Here is a 21,697-nt window from a genome sequence, read left to right on the forward strand (position 1 = left end):
AATGGATGCAACTTGAGAACATACTCATTCGGGCTGGGGATTTAGTGCAGTGGCATAGGTGCCTGCCTGGCAAGCATGAGGTCGTGATTTTAATCCTGCATACCAAAAAAAAACAAAAAAAATGTGCTCATTAGTGAAATAAGTAAGACACACCTGTGTAAACCTCATATTGTCCCAGTGTGAGAAGCTGAAACAGCATATGTATATGTCTATAAAAATAGCTATGATAGTAACTATTGATTTCTCTAAGTTCACTGGAGAGAAAGATTTGTGCTGGTATTGTTCAGATAATTGAAGTCAGCTGGCTTGTGCTCTAGGTGAATGATTTGGGTATGATAATGTACAATGTATGTACTGTTGTTGCCCCTGATAGATGTGTTTTGAAATTTTGTTATAGTTTTCCTCCTTCTCCAACTGTCCCCCCCTCCTCTTCTTCCTCCTCCCCTTCTTCTTTCTTTTTCTTCTTGAAATAAAATGCATTTAGGGGGGGAAATGGAGTTGTGTTAAGTAACGTTGCCAGTGTCACACAGTTTATTAGTAATGGGATCAAGAGTCAAACGGGCTTTTTAATTTGGGAGACCATACTCTCCATTAACTCTTGAGCTACCATGTCACTACTGCTCAAAAACACAAACAGTCGTTATTTCTTTACATGCAAGGTATAAATTCTTCATCCTAGCTTTTAAAACGTTTTGTAATCTGGCCCTTGCTGCTTGGCCAGCTTCATGCACAAGTCTTTCTTAATGTTCAAATACCCAATCTATTCAAGCTATCTACCCTTGGTCTTAATTTATCTCACTCTTCCTAGTTTCTTTATAGTGAACAGTTTGCATTACTTGAATGATAGTTGTCAACTTGCTCACTCTTGGTCTCTTAGTATAGGATCTAAAAAATAAGCTGATAATGGTTTGGAATAGCCACAAAGAAAGTATTTTAGAAGACATTTGTGTTTGTTTTTTAAAGGTTAGTGCTTCCCTATAAATAAATTAAGAGCATTGTGTGCTTTTTATCTAGAACTTTACAATTATTAGCTGTTTGGGGTTTTTAATGATACAACTTTGTGGCTATGTTTTAATATTTAATGTTTTGCATATTATGTTTAGAATTAGCAACAGTTTCAGTTTCCACTTCACAGCACTGTGACAGTACTCAGTGAGCTAGATACAAAAAAAAACTTAAGATCCAAAAGAAAAATACTTCTTAAACTCACTAGTGAGAGAGACGATTAGCTTTTTATTTGATGGAAGTTTTTATTTGATTTGATTAATTTGATAGAGATTTTTAAAGACTACATTTGGACTAATGAGTTAACTATATTCTGATATACAGTTATCTAAGTTTATGAATAAAATTTCATTGTAACCAAAGTTTTATAAATAAAGATTATTCAAATTTAAAACATTTAACATACCTCCTTTATAGAAGGAATTTGTTTGGTGCTGTGAAGAATACACAGATAAAAAGAGACTTAATATAATCCTAAACAGTTTGGCAATACTACCTAATGAATGTAACAAATACTTTAGAGGGGCTGGGGATTTAGCTCAGCGGCATAAGCGCCTGCCTTGCAAGCAGGCAGTCGTGAGTTCGATCCCTGGTACCGATAAAAAGGAAAAAGACAAAAAAAAAAAAAATACTTTAGAATGAATGTTCATTGTGTTCATAATTGTAAAGCTAGCACTAGTTACGTTTATATTAGAACCTTAGAAGACTGGAGGATTCTAAGTGAAACCTTTGTAATTATGGGCTGGACTTTTTAGAGATGGTGTTTTTTTAAACACCACTACTACTCTCAGTTTTTAAAGAGAATAAAAAGTGCCTAATTAAGATATAATATGGAAATTTACTTTACCAATTACTCAATACTAAATAAATAAGTATACATTAAATAACCATTTCCTATTGGAAAACTAGATAAACATTGGACCACCCCCCCCCCAAAATTCAGGAATCACTAAGTTTTTTTTAATGCAGATATCATCAGCCAGAAACTCCCTAAACTTCCTTGATTCATAGTTGCCAGAGAAGGTGACTTTTGCCCTTGCTCCTTGCTGTAGATGGGGACTCTTCCCCTCTTCCCCCAAAAGTCAGCCCCTCTGCCGGCACTTCACATGCCGTCCTTTCCTGCTTCTTCAGAACTTTATACTGTGTTTTCAGCTTCATTCCTCTTAAGCCTGGGCCATCTCGGGTTTTCCAATTTTAAAAGCAAAACTCCCTCAACCCGCCTAGTGATTCCTGTCTCTTCCACTGTAGCGTAACTTCTTAGAAGAACCATCTATGCTGAGCATCTCCATTTTCTCACCTCCTAAGCATGTGTCAGCCACTCAAATGAGGATCTCTTCCTAAAGTCAGCAGTGACCTTGTCTTTTTTTCTGCTGAGATAAAATACCCAACATCCAAAGTTAAAGGAAGAAAGATTTATTTCAGCTCACGGTTTGTAAAGGTTTTAGCCTGCAGTCAACTGGCTCCAAGGCAAGGATGCATGGTACAAAGCCATCGTGAGGAGAAATAGCCCATGGCAGGCGGAGGGCAGGAAAGCTGCAAAGTAGCAAGTGGGGTTCAGGCCACATGCCTGCTTGCAGGCAGCACTCACACCCAGAGTGGACCTTCCCATTATCCACACCAGAACTATGCCACACCCATCAGTGCACTAATTTAGTAACCACACACTTAATCCCAGTGTCACACACTATAATACAGCCATTTCTGAAATGCTCCATCTGTGACCACATGAGACTTTGAGGGGACATCAACACCAAGCCATAACAGCCTCATGTAACTAAATCTATTACTATTTTTTAGTCTTCCTCTTACTTCGTTGTCTCAGTGACATTTGAGGCAGAGCCACCTGCCATAAACTTTTAAGGTGGCTTCCCTGACACTAAACTCTCCTGCCTTTCCTCCCAATTCAGACTATTGCATCTCAGCTTCCTCCAGACAAATAATCCTTACCCACTCAACTGTTTACTAGTGGGACCTGGTGTATGTCCTAGAGAATGGTAGGCAATGAGGTAACATGTGGCAGGGGCAAGATCATATAGGGGTTTTACAGGGCACAGCAAAAACATTATTGTCAATGCTAATAAAATTATACTTTTTATTATGTACAGTTTCATAAAATTGTTATCATGGTAGAATTTTTATTTATATAATTTCTGTATATTACAATTAAGGAGCAACAAGCATTGAAAAGTATGATCTCCGTACAAATATGTGGACTCCTGTAGCAACTATGAATGGGAGGAGGCTTCAATTCGGAGTTGCAGTGTTAGATGACAAACTGTATGTGGTTGGAGGGAGAGATGGACTGAAGACTTTGAATACTGTAGAGTGTTACAATCCCAAAACAAAAACTTGGAGTGTGATGCCGCCTATGTCCACACATAGACATGGCCTTGGTAAGTCTAACTGTGCACATTCACTCACAGCATCCTATGTTACATTCCCACAGCAGCTTCTGCTCTGTGCAGAAAAGACTGAAGTGGCAAGTGAGTCAGCAGCTCAGTCACCAAGCATCCTTCTTATATTCCTGTTATCTAAGAAGCAGAAGCAGAGAAAACAAGCATATACATAACTATGAATATCTAGTGGTTTCAGAGTACCATGGTAGTCTGACAAGCGACTTTTTTACATTCTGTGCTGGTGATTGGTGTTATCTCAGATACTTATTTAAAAATCATTACCTTACCCACTGCAAAAATGCAAAAATGACTAAAATCCTGATTTTTAAGCAGAAATAAAAACTTTGAGTTAGCACCGAAATGTAATAGAGACCTTTTATTCTTTCAGCCATTAATTCCTTGCGCAGACATTGGTTGACATGTACAGTGTGCCTTTTTGTTCTGTGGGTTGCACAGATGAGAGAGAGACTATCTTCACCCTCAAAGAACTGATGATAGTGCATTCTAAGATGCACGGAAGAGAATTTAAGGACCTCTCTTTTCTCAGTGAAAAAAAGAACATATTGATGGATGAGCATGAAGGAGCTAGCTATAAAATTAGATGAGATTTGAAATGTATGAGTATGACCCAGCTTTTACTGCATAACATAAATCCAAAATGCAGAAGCTTAAAGCACAACCATTTGGTTCATGAGTCTGTGGGTCAGCCAGGCAGTTCTTTGGTCATAACTGCCTTAGGTGATGATCTCTGTTAGGTTCTGAGGAATCTGTGATGGGGCGGCTGGTTGCTGGGTGATCTAGAATGGCCTCATCCACAGGTCTCAGAGCCAAGCAGGCTGTTGGCCTGGGCGACAGAATTCTATGCCTCTGCACACTCAGTAGTCTAGCCCAGTCTTCCTTCACATGCTAGCACACAGGTTTCCAAAGACAGTGAGGGAAGACAAGTCCCAAGGCACACGCTTTTCAGCCTCTACTCACCTCATGTTTGCTAATGTCTCACTGACCCAGACTAGTCACACGGGCAAACTCAAGTTCAGTAGGCAGAAAAGCAGATACCAGTTCTTCACGAAAAAAGCTACAGAGTCACAATGCAAAGAGATAACAAATTCAGAGAAGGAACAGTTTTTGGCTGTATTATCAATTTATCACAGGAAAAAGTTTAGATTGTTGCAGTTAGGAATTTGGAAAATCATCATAAAAGGTGGATGAATAACAGGGAAAGTATAGTTGATTTTAGCTCGTATCTTAAGGATGAATACAACCTAAAAATTATGGTTTACGGGCCAGTGATTTACCTCAGCGGCATAAGTGCATGCCTGGCAGGCACAGGGTCATGAGTTCAATCCCTGGAACAAAAAAAATAAAAAAATTGTGGTTCACTATAAAATGCAGAGTTGATAGTATAGTTTAACTGCGTTCTTCCCCTCCCCTACCTTGGGATAGGAAATAATTCTAATTTAGAGTAATTCTTTTTAGTGCATAGAATATAATTACTCATTAGGTCCAGCTCACTTTGTACACTAGCTTGTCTGTGAAATGCTGTTCTTAGTCTATGTGCTGTGTGGAAGACATTGCACTGAGCAGTTCAGAGGAGGTCGGTCAGTCATTCAGAGTCCACTAATTAAGTGCTAATTTGAAAATTTTGTTTCTTTCATTCACAACATTCTAGTTTTTACTTTAAAATAGATGTTATAAATTTGAACTGATAAACTTTTAAGAAATACTCCTTTTATTTCTTCCCTATGTAAGAAAATATGTACAGTTCATTTGAAAAAATGCTTCTGCTGCTAAGCTCTTTTTCAAAGCTGTTATTTAAGGACTTTGATTAGATGGACACATTTTCTTCTCACCTGATTAGGATACCTATTATATGATTGATAAAACATACATATCTTTATATAGTCATACATATATACATACCTAAAATCTCTGATAGTACCAGTGGGACACAATATATAACAAATGAGTAAAGTATGTTGGCTGGGTTAAGCATGAATGACACATTTTAATTATCTGACCATGATTTCTAAAGTGCAAGCTTTTTTGAAGGTTACATTTGTGTGTTTAAGGTATGTTGTACTTCTGTTTCAATTAAAATGCACGTTTTGAGATAAGCAGCAAGCCTGAGGTCAGGGCCTCTTCTTTCTCCTTGCAGGTGTGGCTGTCCTGGAAGGCCCCATGTACGCGGTCGGAGGGCACGATGGCTGGAGCTATCTGAACACCGTGGAAAGATGGGACCCACAGGCGCGCCAGTGGAACTTCGTTGCCACCATGTCCACGCCCAGGAGCACAGTAGGGGTGGCAGTTCTGAGTGGAAAGTAAGGAAATAGAGTTCCATTTAAAATGTAGTAAACCACATTGACTATTACATAGAGAAATACTTTGATTTGAAGAAACAACATCTTTTTTTAATAAAAGGAGTAAAATTGCTGTTTTCTAAAAGAACACAAAGGCAGGATTTGTCATTTTTACCGCTTATCCAGGACTGTGTAGATACTTTATCAGTAATTCTATAGGGATAGGGCTATGGGTGAAGAAATTCAGGAAGGTGGGGTTAAATGATCCATCCTTAGTACAAAGTGGTGGAAGCAGTGTGCATCCCAGAGAGTGTGGTTCAGGAGTCCATGCTGTCAGGCTGGGCATGGTGGCACATACATGTCATGCCAGCATTCGGGAGGTTGAGGCAGGAGGACCACCACAAGTTCAAGGCCACCTTTGGGCTGCATAATTAGTGTTTTGTTTTGTTTTGTTAAATTTTTTACTTTCATTATTGCATGTTTGTAATATACACATTTACAGTTACCTTGAGAAGCAGGAACGTGTATATAATACGTCTTGTTTCTTTAATCCCTTTCCCTTTCCTCCCTCCTCCTGCTTTCCTCCTCTAATTCCCCTTACTGGTTTTTACTCCTGTTGATATTATGAATCTTAACTAGTATTTATGGCATGTAATATGTACATTTGTTGAGGTTATTAGACTTTTATACCTAGCGTATCCTTATTCTATTTATTTGCCCTTCCCCTGCCCCTTGTACTTGGTCTCTTAGATTCCATCCATTTGCAAGAGATCTAACTGCTTGTCTCCTTTTAGCCATCCTTTATTATTCTCCTTGATTGTACTTTGTCTTGCTCAAGAGAGATACCATATGGTATTTAAGCTTGTGTGTCTGGTTTATTTCACTCAACATTGTATTTTCCAAGTGCATCCACTTTCCTACAGATGTCCATATTTGTCCTTCTTTATATCCAAGTAGTCTTCCATTATATTTAGATTCCACATTCTCTGATCATTTGTTCATAGATATACAAGGCTACTTTCAGTATCTAGCTATTATGAATTGTGCTACTATAAACATTAGTATGCGTGTTTCTCTGTAGTCTGACATCTGAAGCTCTCCATGGAAGACACCTAGCAGGGAGATAGCTGAGTCATATGGAATTTCTAATTTTAGTTCTTTGAGAAATCTCCATACTGATTTCCATAAGGGTTATATTAGTTTACATTTCCACCAACAATGTATGAGGGTTCTTTCTTCACCACAGCCCAGTTATGTTCATTTTCTTTTTTTCTTTCTTTCTTTCATTTGTTTGTTTGAGAAACAAGTTTGAACAAAAGTTTGTTGAAACTGACGGTGTAGTTTAGGCTGGTCTTGATCTCACTATGTAGCCCAGGTCGGCCTCAAACCCACAGCAGTCTTCCTACCTTAGCCTTCTGAGTGCTGGAATTCTGGCTATATCCCACCATACCTAGCCCTTCTTGATGACTGTCATGTTTTCTAGAGTAAGATGGAATCTTACTTAGCATTGTTTTAATTTACAGTTCTGTAATGTCCGGATATGTGGGACATTTTTTCATACATTTGTTGCCCATTTGTATTTCTTCCTCTGAGAAATATCTGTTCATTTCATTTGTCCATTTGACTAGGTGGTCTGTTTTTTTTTTAATTTTAATTTAGGTGGTCTAATTTTTTGAGTTCTTTATACAGCATATTCTGGATATTAATTAGTTTAAGGCCAGCCTAAACTATTGTACATTGTGAGACCCTGTCTCAAACCAAAACAACAAAAAAAGAGTTCCATACTTATACTAGTGTGTATTATCTATTCTAAGACATATTTTAGCATCTCTAATTGTAGCACATCATATAGCCAGTGAGATATACACACACACACACACACACGTCATATAATTAGTAACATATCTTCTTTCTTAATGGCACATAAATTGCCAGCGTGTATGATCACTGGTACCTAACATTCAGTGAAACATCCTAACAATACCTTCTGCCTTAAACCTGATAGCAGCACTGTGTCTTCCATTTGTTCTGTTTACAGACTTTATGCTGTTGGTGGTCGTGATGGAAGTTCTTGTCTCAAATCAGTCGAGTGCTTCGATCCTCACACTAATAAGTGGACACTGTGTGCACAGATGTCCAAAAGGAGAGGCGGTGTTGGGGTGACAACCTGGAATGGACTGCTGTATGCTATTGGCGGACATGACGCTCCCGCATCCAACTTGACTTCCAGACTCTCAGATTGTGTGGAGAGGTAATTTCCTGTGGAAGAAACTAGGAGCAACACAACAAAGGAATATAAGTCTCTAATCTTGGAGACAAATGACGGCTTTTTGCTGAGCACCCATCACATGTATACTGGTTCTGTAGAGGCCCCATAAGCATTGAGTTAGAGGCTCTCCCTATCTCCCAACTGACTACTCAGAGTCTCCTCTCCTCATGACTGCCTACTTTTCCCTTAGACTCAAGTGCCTAATTTATTAATTGAACCCTAAGGCAAATATTGACTGTATACCTATTTTGTACTGGACACTGCACCTAATAAAAGGATCTTGATGAATTTCAGAGACAATAAATTTAGGGCTGGAAAGCTGAGTAAGAAGCAAAAAGAGTAGAGACATATCTGACCCATTTTGATATAAAGTGAAATAATGTGAAATAGTGAAACAAACTGATAAGTCTTAAAAGTTTGAACAGATCATCCATACTGACCACAGTGGAAACTCAATTTGGGGGCATGGTAGAGAGCCTAACACCTGTGGACAATTTGGTTGTTGGGTCAGGTTCCTATCTAATACATTCAGTCTAATTCAAGGAATGGAGAGAATTCTAATGTGTGTTGGAGGTACAATCAACAGAAGTACATCGGATATTTTAACACAGACAAGAATATGGCTCATCCAGGAAACTGAAAGGCAGCCATTGTGGCCAGAGAACAAAAGTGATGGAGAGAGGAGCAGGAAAGGAGGTGAAGTGGGTGAGGGCAGACTGTGTAGTCTTGAGACATCATTAAGGATTTTGGATTTCAAAGAATAGAAATTGAGAGAATTCAACATACTGAATTTCTTTATGATTAGCATGACTTACTACTTGTAAATGATGCAAAGATATAAAGAAAAATCTAATAAAAAATTAATCCTGCACTTACAAAAAGGAAAACCAAAGTTTGTTGATAACAAGCATTCCCTGTGGAATAATAAGGAACTTGATAATTGTTTGCTGAGAAAATAGCCAAATTACACCTATATTTCACCTGCACTGGAGAAAAAGCAGTTCAGACTATATTATTTACATGTTAATTCAGGATAGAAATATGGGAGTCTGGGCTGGGGATTTAGCTCAGCGGCATAAGCGCCTGCCTTGCAAGTGTGCAGTCATGAGTTTAATCCCTGGTACCGATAAAAAAAAAAAAAAATATGGGAGTCTTTGTACACTTCGTCTGATAAGTTATGAGCTTGCTGTAGTACTACATCCAGGGAAAAGCTGGTACCAAAAGACACATCAGAAGCAACACTGTTCACCTTAGCATGAAATATCTGTTCTTAGACAACTCTGGGGAGTTTTATGTAAGATACCTTGTAAAAGAACACAGAGGTCCAAGAATGGACAGCTACAGTAATGGAGGTTGTACATCATCTTATGTCGAGCTTACTTTAATTCCCCTATATTCTCAAAAGGCAGTCTAAAGCCGTGAACTAGTTCCTAGTATTTACATCTCCTTTAACTTTAGTGTTGTACATTTGCTAAATGAAAGTATAATATGGTAACTTAAAAAGTTTTTAGAAAAATTTTTTGTCTTTTTCCTCTCAAATAGATTCAAATATATTTTATTCAGAAAGCAGATAATAAAAAAGGGCTTGAAGAACAAAACTTTTTATATAAAATATTACAAGGACAACATGAGCTCTAGTTCTGAAATTCTCTTTCAGATATGATCCCAAAACAGATATGTGGACCGCAGTGGCATCAATGAGCATCAGCAGAGACGCAGTGGGGGTCTGCTTACTTGGTGATAAATTGTATGCTGTTGGAGGGTATGATGGACAGACTTACCTTAACACAGTGGAAGCTTATGATCCCCAGACAAACGAGTGGACCCAGGTATGCTTTTTCTTTTTTTGACTACCATACTTACTCTCTTTTTGTGAAAAGAACTCTTTGTAAAGAAGAGCCTCTCCATTTTATTTAGTATTGACTGTACCACATAAATATGATAAAGTCATCCCCTGACTAAATATGAGAAAACAAACAGTAGTTAATTTTCATAATGAAATTAAAATCCAAAGTTGCCTTTGAAGTATAGGTTAAGATTTAGAGAAATCAACAATTGATCTGCCACGATTTGCTTGGTAAATGTTCCTGTATTGATAGAACTGACATCGTCATAGGAAGGCTATAAAAAAGAGATAGGAGATGGTGGAAAAGAGCATCAACGTTAGAAAAGCTTGGACAATTTACTATGTATAATGTGTGAGCAATAATTTTTAAATACTAAGGACACTAATATTTGAGAACATACGAAATTTCTGATCATAACCTAAAGAAGATGGTGTCTCAGCTTTACATCAACAAGTAAGAAACTTGACTGTCAAATTTATTTCTGGAATGGCCTAACACTTGTACAGATGAGCTTTAGAGGTCTTTGCTTCTATCACTGCCAAGACCAGAATGAGAAATTTTGTGTTTATAATCCCTAAGTCAGTATCTGATACTTAAAAGACACTCAATGAATATTTAACTGAGCCAAAGTTTTCTTTCATAGAAACAGTACTATGTACTTTTAAGGAAACAAAATACAGGAAAATCCCTGTTGCCACAGAACTTACTAGGTAAGGTATATTTGTGCAGAGGGAGAACCTACAAGATAAAGTGATTGGTAGTGTCTCTTCAAAAAGAAAGAAGAAAGTGGTTGTTGAGAAAGCTTCGGTAAGAAAGAACTAGGATTTAAACTAAGCCAATTCAAAAAGGGGGAAGAGAGGAGAAGTTATGTAAGAAATATCAAAATCAGTAATCTTTGACTGTACAGCTATTTTTTTATGTCACCTCTAAATACTACTTTAACGAATTTACTTTTAACCATAGTATCTGAAAAATAAATGTTTTCCTTCCAGTGTTCTAAGGTACGGACAAGAGAGTGTTCATGTGGGGCTGAAATGGGATTACAAACACTTGAGCCATTGGCCACACCCTTCTATGCCTTGGCCATAGTGCGAGTGCACTGTATTTAATAAATTCTCTGGCTAGCTGTCACATTGCCTGTTCACAGTGTAGAGATTTGGGTATTTGAGAAAAGTTGCTAATTACAAACTGCATAAGTAGGTGTAGTTTTAAAATCACTAACATGATTTTTCATGTACATGTAAAAGTGATCAGGAAAACTCATTCCAGTGGGAAACAATTCAAAATTCTTATACAGGTGAAGCCTGATCCATTCTTAAAATTCACTCTTTGGTGAAAGATTAAGAATTGGGTCAAGTTGACAAGGATTTGGATCAAACTGATTGTGAGTTTAATAGAAACACTTTGTTTTACATCGTAATATTCATAAGAACAAAGCATACTGTTTTAGTATTTTACATTAAGTCCATTCCCAACCTATAACTTTCTCAGATCAAATGCATAAATTCTTAACTGTATACAAAGTACTTCTTCAAAAACTATTCTAGTCCATACATTTCAGCCATGTAGTGTCTGATTCCTGGGATAGATAAAGTTGTTGTTGTTGTTGTTGTTTAGGGGATTTTTTTGGTACTGGGGATTGAACTCACAACCTTGAGCTTGCCAGGCAAGTGCTTGTGCACCTGAGCTATATCCCAAGCCCCTCCTGGGATATATTTTTAAAAAGACAATAAGTATAAATATTAAGTCTTGTTTCTTATCCATAAATTGATATTCATGTCTCTAGCACCTGTCACCCCATCTCACAGTCAGAACACATTCACTGGGTTTGTTTCCACTCCTAGGGAGTTGGCTGAGTGGTATTTATTCTTATTGGCTCTGCTGAAAAGCAGTAGAATGGATTTGTTATTTCATCTATGCACGTGGAGGATTCATTTGAGATCCCTAGGCATGAAGTACTCTGTGTACGCTCTGAGATGCCATGGCAGTTAGAGGCCCCCTCTATATAATACTTGATTGTTTCTATATATTAGTCACAAAGTTACTTTAAGCTCTATTAAACATTCATATTATAAAGCATTTTGGCTTAAAAGTTTTGTGTTTTGTGTATAGTAGTTCCTGAGCCATTAAAAAATCGCTTTTAAAGAGAAATTAATTTTTATACTATGAAACAACTTAGTCTACAAAACTTTATAATACAAAACAATATAGTATATAAAGCTTTGACATCAAGAGTAGGGGTTGGACAAGGGACCAGGCTAGCAATAGGGCTGGGATAATGGGTAAGAGGAGCAAATCCTTGTCAACAAATACAGAGAATTTCAGTATTTCACCAACAAGTGTAGTATTGTTGACAGTTTAACCCAAATCCAACACATATTTCTCTGTTTCCTTTAGGTTGCCCCACTGTGCCTAGGAAGAGCTGGAACTTGTGTTGTGACTGTAAAATTATGATTTTACATTTCTATACATTGTTTTCTAAATGGAGATACCCTCATCCTTTATTAATTTAGTACAAGTGTTTTACTATCAGTGGAAATTTTTAGCAAATGTGCAATCCCACATTCCTGGGCACAAAGTGCCTCATCTCAGCGTGAAGATGTTAAGCCAAGGAAAGAAGGAGTAGATGGACCAGGATCAAATATTGTCATTCCTTAGTAAATCAAGGCTATAGCTGGTGAACTGTGAACATGTTTCTAGTGTAAAATATGAGGACAGATCCACTGGTCAAAACATAAGCCAGTACCAAATAGGAATGTCTTTTATTCATAGTCAAGCACATTTTACTTCCTCTACCCAAACTTATTTTATTACAGTGCAAATACATCATATAAAACTGTTAAAATACTGTTCTGTAAGTTTACCACACAAGTTGCTGTGATTTTTGTTTGTTTAATCATAATCACTATTTTAATAACACTAAAGATACACTATTTTTCAGGAAAGCTACATTGCATTTACTTTGTTTTTGGATTTTATTTCTAATATTGGCTTAGTCCAGTGAATAAAGAGAAACATTAAAGCAGTAAATCAATAGTGACCAAATACAGATTTGGTATGATCTTTGGGGCCTATTTCAATATTCATTCCATTACATCTAGAGCCGCCAAGAACTTCATATATGCTATTCTTCAACTAACACGGTGAAACATGATATTTTACATTAAGTGTAAAGTATGCAAATTTATTGAGAAAATAAATATCATATATTCTGTAATGTTCACCTAACTATATGAATTAGTTTGCTTTTATATTACAAAAGCTGTTTTATTTTTTATCTCTTACTGTTGACAAAAGTGTTTCGGGAGTTGTTTATGTTCTCAAGTCTGTTCGCTCCTCTGCCTGTTTTTTACTGTTTCCAATAGGGAACCCATTGTACTTCTCTATAATCAAACACTGTTGGGGGGATGGGCTACCTGTTTGAAAAATAAGTTTAAAGTGTTTGTTACCCAGAGTTTTGTACATTTGTAAACACTGATTACATATGTGAATGTTAATACTCTTCAGTGAATTGTCAAATGTTTGCAAAACATGCACTGGGCAGTGACATTTGTGAAAAATCCTTTACGGTATAACTCATTAACTTATATCTTAGTTATAAAATGAGTATAAACTAAATTACCATCTTTTAAAATATGGTGTTATGCTGAATGTGTTAATATTTTATATTAGGGTAGCCTTGATTTTAGTTGCTTTCTTTAGAAATTAAAAAATCTTTTGGGAGGGGTAGGTACAGAGAATCAAACTCGGGACCTTGCATTTGCCAGGCAGGCACTGTGCTGCTGTGCCATATGCCCGGTCCCAAAAACCTTTTTTTAAGTGAAACAATTTTAAATGCACATGAGATGTTTCTACCTTGGAGTCCAAGAGAATGAGTACTTCTGTTCCCAAACAAACGCTATAGTTTTGGGTATGATCACTAAGAAAAGAATGGTTGTAGTGATTTATCATGTCTTAATATTTCATATGGTCATTATATTAAGAATATGAATTCAGTTATTTCCTGACAAGGAGAGATCATCTGTGCTGAAGTAAAAGGGGAAAGTGTAAGAAGTGAATAAGGGGCAGGATATATAGCTCAGTGGCACAGGGCCTGCCTAGCAAGTGTGAGGTAGTGAGTTCAATTCCCCCACCAAAAATAAATAAATAAAAAAGAAATGGAAAAGTTCAGTAATAGAATCTTCAATACATTGTCATCTCCTTTAAAGACTGAAATCTGTGATATTTCCTTGGGACATTCATTGTCCACTGCAACTCACTGTGACCCACAGTAGAGAACAGACTCCTGTTAAAGTAAAGGAACTGATCGTCCTATCCAAGGATTACTTTCCTTTATGGGATGTTCTTCTCTGTAAGGGGCTTCTCTCAGGCAGGCTGTAACTAGCAGTAGCACCTGCTCTCAAGAAACCCATTTCTTTTCAAGTGACAGGGCTTTTGCCAAGATTTTCATTTCTCTTCTAGTCCAAGATTTTTTAAATCTCAAGATAAATGTGGCTTTTTCTTATATTCACATTGCTGCTTTGGCCTTTACGACTATGCATTGAGTTGTCCAGGTGGTCTTTATTTTAACCCCACAATTAATGACCACTTTATAAAAATAACATTTGCTAATAATTATTGAAAGCTTACTGTGAACAGGAACCAAGTTTTTGAATGCATTGATGCATTTAATTCTCACAACAACTTCTGAAATAGATTCTACTATTATTCCCTTTATCTTATAGTTAATAAAACTGGGAAACAAAGAGGTTAACAGCCAACAGATCAGTTCAGATGTGGATAGTCTGGCTCAGGAATGTTCACTCTTACATTCTTACCTGTAGGTAGAAAAAGAGAGGTTTTGTTTTATCAAGAAATCATTTATATTTTAGTAAAATGAAAAATTTAGAGTGTTTATTCCCTTTAATGATAAAATTTATAAATAGCCACACACCATCAGAAAGTTTTGCTTCCTTAGGGTTTGGGGAAATTTCTGTTTAAATATCTCACATTGTTTTATATACACTTTGCTTTAGAAAAGTAAATGCAATAAAACTATACATTTCAAATTATACAAATACTAGATACCTTGTATCATATCATTACATATTATAAAGTTGTTGATTAAAAATAAACATTATTGCCAACAAGTTATAACTTAGATGAAATAGACAAATTCCTGGAAACATATAAATTACTAAAACTGACTCACAAAGAAATAAAAATATGAACAGACCTATAATAAGTTAAATCAGTAATCAGAGATATAATAAAGTCCAAGATTAGATCTACTGATCAACTGTACCAAATAAGAAACTAACACCAATCCTCAAAAAATGAAAGAAGAGTGAACATTTGGAACTCATTACATAGGACCAGCATTACCTGGATACCAAAGCCAGACAAGGATATCAAAGAAAACCACAGATTAGTGTCACTTATAATGTAGGTGCAAAAAACTCAATACTAGCAAGTCAAATCCAACAGCACATTAAAAGGACAGCCAAATGAGATCACCAAAATACAGGGATGATTCAACATACAAAAATTAATCATATACCAGTTAATAGGATTAAGGAGCAAAAATACTTCAACAGAGAAAACACTTAAAATCTTTTCATATAGAGAAGGGAGAAAAAATCCTCAGCAAACTAGAAAGAAGAAAATTTCCTTAAGCTGATAAAAGACATTCACAAACAGTCCTAGCTAACATAGTGGTAAAACAGTGAAAGCTTTCCCCTCAAGATCAGGAAATTGCCTTTTCCCTAGTGCTGGTTAGCACTGAAGTAGAATTTCTAGCTAGAAAAATTAGGGCAAAAAAAAAGAATAATTCTAATTACGCAGAACTTAGCAGACAATATAATCTCACATATTGAAAATCCTAAAGAATCTCAAAGACATAGGTACTGTTAACTTAAAACTTCAGTGATGTTACAGGATGCAAGATTTGATACACAAAAAATCAATAGTATTTCTATACTTTAACAAAAATCCAAGAAGGAAATTAAGAAAATAACTCCATTTACAGTAACAAAAAAGTAAAACATTGGAGTAAATTTAAGATGCAAAACTTGTATATTGAAAAACAGAACACCTACATAAATGGAAGACATCTCATATTCACAGGTTAGATGACTTAAATCTCTTTAGAGTGACACTAATGCCACTCACAGTATCCCACAACATCCCAAAGGCTTTCTTCCAGAAGTGGGAAAACTGCTCCTAAAATTCATACGGAATTGCAAGGGGCCCAGAAGGACCAAAACAGTGCTGAATAAAAACAAAAGTTGGAAGACTCACTTTTTAATTTCAGAATTTCTTACAAAGCTACATTAATCAAACCAGCGTGGTATTTGTATAAAAATAAACACACAAACCAATAGAATAGAATCCAGAGTGAACTCTAGTTAATATTCTATGAGCATTTGGCTTTTAATAACTGTATCAAGACTGTTTAATGAAGAAAGAACAGTTTCTTCAGCAGTTGGTCCTGAAACTAGATAATTCATGTGTGAAAGAATATAGTTGAACTTTTAAGTGAAGAGATAAATTCAAAATAGATGAAAGGCATAAATATAAGCTAAAATCATAAAACTCTTAGATGCCTTCTCATTGCTGGCACAAAATAGCTAACAAGTACAAGATAAGGCGAGGCTTATTTTAGCTCACAGTTTGTAGAGGTTTCAGCCCATATTCAGCTGGCTCCAAGGCAGGGTAGCAGGGTAGAGGGGCATTGCAGAGGAGAAACTGTTTATGGCAAGGCAAGCAGGAAGCAGGGTTGAGATCAAGGGAAAAGGAGGAATATGTTACAGTCCAGGTCATGCCCACAGTGACCCACCTCTTCCCATCAGGCTTCACCTCCCATCATCACACCAGCTATAAACCCATCATTGGACTAATCCACTATCACACACACATAACTCCTACCTATGGGCACATGAGGCTTTGGAGAGACATCTAAATACAAACTATAATATTGCCCCAACCTCCAAAAGACTTATGTACATCTGTTTATCCAAAATGCAATTAGTTCATCTCTAATAGTTGCCAAAGTCGCAACAGTTTTGACTGAAAAGTCTAGTACAAACTCTGGAGACTTAAGGCAAACAGATAGCTCTAAAATTGAATCATAAGTTAAACATTTCCAACATGACCATGAGATAAAAGTTCCTATTCCAAGAGATAGAAATAAGGAAGGTAGGAAAAAATGGAAACAAAGCAAGACCAAAATCTAGCAGGGCAAACATTAAATCCCGCGGTTCCATGTCCAGCACTCATGGCAATTTATGGCAAGATATGAACTCCAAAGGGCTTGAACTCCTAGCCTGCCGCTACGGCACCACCAGTGTTTGCACCTTTCACAACTTCTCTTAGGCTGACTTTGCTAACTCCTTGCTGCTTTCCTCCGAGGATCCATGTTCTTGGCTTCTCCAACCTTCTGGGGTCTCTGCTGCACTTTCAGCTTCAGGCTCACAGCTCACACACTGCTTCTCAGGATCACACTGCCTGACTTTCAAGGCCTTTGTCAAAGTGGAAGCCTTCCTGACCCCACAACTCATGCATTCTGCATATGCCTGAAACCCACACCATATAGGTGATGCCATGGCCTGCTGCAAACTGGAGCAGTAGCCAGGTTTCCTTCTTTCTGGGCTGTAATGTCAGGTACCTGGGTTACTGAACACTATGAACTAAATCCCAAGGAATAAGTTCCCTAGGTCACTGCCATTCTGGAACATGGTGCCCTGGGGCTCTCAGAGCAAAGTCTTTTACCTCTGCAATTTTGAGGCTGCAAGGATGGAGTCCTACTAGTTCTTACGAAACCCTCAAGCCATGTTGTCTATTGTCCTGTTCCAAAGTAATTTTTTCAACAATCAAGTTTTCTAGGGCTGCTGCTCCATGTTTGCAGGCCATAACTTTACCAGAGCTTCCTTTCTGGAAACCTCTTAATTCTTCTGATTTTCAGGGTACAATTTGCTAAAAGCCCCCAACAGTAGCCATGCCACTGCCTCAACATTAGACACCCTTCAAATTTCTTCCACAAGTTTAATTTGTCCACTCCCCTTAATCTCAGGCTCCCGCAGTCTCAGGTCAAGAACAAAATGGAGACACATTTTCCACCAGAGACTATCACACTTGGCCAGGAGTATATGCTTCAACAGAGTATATGCTGCTTCCCAAATGACATCTCCTGAGCCTTGTCTTATATCAGCATTCTAGTCTTCCTCGTTCATAACAAAATCTTCCATCGAGCTCGGCTTCCAGTATTCTAGGGCTGCTTCTCCAGCTACATCTCCACATTGTTCCAAAGTCTACCTAAAAGCCAGTTCTAAAGGCTCCTGAGCCAGATAGCCAGGTAATGTCACAGAAATGACCCTGCTTTTCAGATGCCAAAATCTGTCTTAGTTACTTTCACATTTCTGGGAAAAAATACTTGACACCTACAAATTAAAGAAGGAGGGGTTTGTTTTAGCTCAGTTTGTAGTGGTTTCAGCCCATAGTCAGCTGGGCCCAAGGCAGGATGGCATGGTGGAGGGGCATTGCAGAGGAAAAACAGTAAACCCATCAGTGGGCTAATCGGCTGTCACTCACACATGATCCAGTCACCTCCCTCAAAGCCCCACCTATGAGTACATGAGGCTTTGGAAAGACATGTAGATGTAAAACATAATACTAGGAAAACAAGCATAAATCTTCATGACCTTAAAGTTAGCAATAGTTTCTTATATATGGTACAAGGAACAAAAGAAAAAAATAAATTGGACTTTATCACAATTAAAAGTCTGTATCAAAGGACAGCATCATGAAAGTGAAAAGATAACACAATGAAAGAAAATGCTTGCATCATATATCTGATAAGGAACTAATATCTGAAATATGAAAGGAATTCCTATGTTCAACAATTTTAAAATGAACAAAAGACTTAAATAGACATTTCTTCAAAGAAGAGATACAAATGGCCTATAAGCACATGAAAGATGCTCAGCATCAGTCTATGCAAATCAACACAATAATGAGACACTACATGCACTGAAATGAATATAATTTTTAAAACAAAATAAGTTATGGAGAGAATGTGGAGATATTGGAACTTTCAATTGCTGGCAGGAATGTAAAATGGAACAGCTGCTGTAGTGAATAGTTTGGCAGTAACTCAGTAAGTTATGCATAAAATTACCGTATGACCCAGCATTCCACTCCTGGCTGTATACCAAAAAGAACACAAACACAGACTGTACGGAGTTAACCATAGTAGCACTAGGAACAACAGCTAAAAGGTGGAAGCAACCCAGATATCCATCAGGATGAATGGATAAGTAAACTTTGGCCATAAAGAGAAATGAAGAATTCATGCTACAAGATGGATGAGCCTCGAACATGTTATGCCGAGTGAAAGAAGCAAGACATAAAAGGTCACATGTATGATTCCTTGTATACAACATATCCAAAATGTGTAAATCTATCCGAAAGCATATTAACGATGGTTATAGAGTGAAAAGAAGAGAGAATAGAAAGTGATTGCTTGCTGAGTAAGATGTTTTCTTTTGGGATGATGAAAATCTTTGGGAAGTAGTCATTCATAAAAGTTTCACAACATGATGTCACTAATGGTAAATAATGTTATGTATATTCTACCACAATTTTTTAAAAACTTTGTAAGGTACATTACACATTTTTCAAAAATTGTAACAATAAGCATTACTTGGATTAAAATTCTGGATCTCAAAGAGGAATTTTTCAGTGTATTTGCAAATAAATGAATTTTGAAAATCTAATGAAAATGTTCTTTAGGTCTTAATTCCTATCTAAGGAGAGAATGAGAAACAGTGACAAACACAAGGGAGAAGTTAGAGAGTACCTCCCTTTGCTGGATTCATAACAGGCATTTCATACATGTTTGGTGAATCTGAAAAATACCTTTTCATACACTCTGTATATCACTCCAGATTATTGATACCTTAACTCTTACTAAAAAACAAACATTCAATAAAACAATCATTTTATTGTGACTCAATTATAAATCCCCAAGAAATATATTTATTATATTTTATTTTGTAGCTGGAACTTTTTAGATCCAATGAAAAATTTAAATGCTACTTTTGGTATTTTCTCCCTCTCAATCACCGAAACTTCTGTAGATTTCTAAGAATGCACCAACTCTTTCACTGAAGCTTCTGTCCTCACTCTTAAAGACCTACAAAAGCACCATGTGTGTTTCTTGTCTTCTGGGCGTGAGCCATTCTGGCATCGTGTAAACCCTGAAGAACTGCAGTGTGGGTTGTTGGGAGCACTCGCATCATGACAGGATGCCCCTCTTGCCCTTCACTCTGAATAATTACCTCCTCTGGGCTTTTGAGATGCACAATCATGGAAGCTTAGGAAACAAATGTAGTGCCCTGGATCTTTGCCCAGGTAGAAGGTCCATTTGATGACATTTCTTTGTGTATAATAAATAATTAAATTTTAGCTATTTTATTTATATAAGGGGTTTGTGCCTGAAAAATAAACTTTGGTTGCACAGGCAAATGATGACTTAGTGGCATTCTGTTCAGTGTGCTCAAATGTATTCATTCTCACGTTTTAAAACTTACCATATGGTTTAATATCTAGTTTTCTGAATAGATTCTACTCAGAAAAGTTCTATCGCCACTTTTGTTTTGTTTTGTTTTTTGTGACAGGGTCTTACTGTGTATTTTAGGTTGGACTTGAACTTACTGTGTAGCCCAGGCTGGCCTCAAACTCCGTGTGATCCTGCTTCACCCTCCATGCACAGGGATTTGCAGGGGTGTGCCACCATGCCTGGCACCACGTTTTTCCGTAGTAAAAAGATTCTACTTGAAATTAAGAACTCAACTAAATCTCAAAAACATCTTCTTTAAAGTTATGTATCTTTATAAATCTATAATATAAATTGAGCTCAAAACAAGGAGTAAATTTTACAGAAGGAAAGATAATCTGGCTTGGCAGTAGCTGGCACAATGATATCATGGAGAAGTTGTTCAAAGAGCTGTCTCTGTACAGCAGTAAGAACAGCTGTGCTGTGTGAGAATTTCACAGGGGAAAGAACGCGGGGTAATAAATTTGGCAAAAGCTGACCTACTTATTTGTCTGATTCTGTGTCAGAAATTCAGCTACAGAGAAGGACAAGGAAAATAAGTTAATCCAACAGAGAATTCCTGTATCTCAAACTTTATGATCAATAAGGTATTGAGCAAAACGGTAAGGAGACTAAAACCTTATACATTAACAGAGCATAAGCAAAGGAAGGAAGAGAATGTTCCTTCGGGGCGCACGTCCTGCTGTGTATTTTTGTATCTCCTGCAGCACTCAGCACTTCACTGTTCCACCTTCCCATAATAAGCTCTCACCAGTCTGTGGAATATAAATATGTAGATTGGATGTTTGAGATGAATCACCTCTAACGTAGTGGATGGTGGGCTTATAGTAGCACAAATTCTGAAACATGGAACAAAACTAATTCATGAGATTGCATATGGAGGTGGAAGCAGGTTAGAAGAGGGACAGAAAGCATGTGTGTAAAGTGGGGAAGTCAGACTTGATCCGGAACTAAAGAGCACCCCAGCACCACCGCCGGTAACTTATGCCAGGTAGCTTATTGTTTACAGTTTAAGTTTATTGTTACAGTAAATACTGTACTTTATTGCTTCAAATTAAGATTGCAGGTCATCCCATCTATGTATACATGGCTCCGAAATATATGGCGACACTGCAGATGGTCCTCATACCTACCAGAGATGCAGCCAGCAAGCTGGACCCCGTTAATTCAGGCAGCCTGCTCTTCCCTTTTGATCTTATTGAAGCAGCCATACCAGCCATTTGCAACCGAAGTATATTAATAGAATCATATTATTTTTTCCCAGCAATATTATCACTGATCTCCAAATA

The 21,697-nt window shown here is 37.2% G+C and overlaps 1 protein-coding gene across 3 annotated transcripts in view; it reads left to right on the plus strand.

Annotated features, from left to right (window-relative positions):
* The window catches only part of Klhl5 (kelch like family member 5), a 69,608-nt gene extending 49,291 nt beyond the window's left edge, over positions 1-20,317 (plus strand). For all 3 annotated transcript variants that reach the window (XM_003471623.5, XM_023565847.2, XM_063240617.1), the window contains 5 exons: positions 3,174-3,398; positions 5,557-5,719; positions 7,737-7,949; positions 9,625-9,796; positions 12,212-20,317. In XM_003471623.5, coding sequence (XP_003471671.3) covers positions 3,174-3,398; positions 5,557-5,719; positions 7,737-7,949; positions 9,625-9,796; positions 12,212-12,268 — 830 coding nt within the window. In that variant the 3' untranslated portion in view covers positions 12,269-20,317. The remainder of the gene's footprint in view (positions 1-3,173; positions 3,399-5,556; positions 5,720-7,736; positions 7,950-9,624; positions 9,797-12,211) is intronic.
* The last annotated feature ends 1,380 nt before the right edge of the window (positions 20,318-21,697 follow it).

Source organism: Cavia porcellus, unplaced genomic scaffold, assembly GCF_034190915.1.
Source record: "Cavia porcellus strain 051 isolate PalLab524CR breed Dunkin Hartley unplaced genomic scaffold, mCavPor4.1 scaffold_30, whole genome shotgun sequence".
In the NCBI taxonomy this organism is placed as follows: Eukaryota; Metazoa; Chordata; class Mammalia; order Rodentia; family Caviidae; genus Cavia; species Cavia porcellus.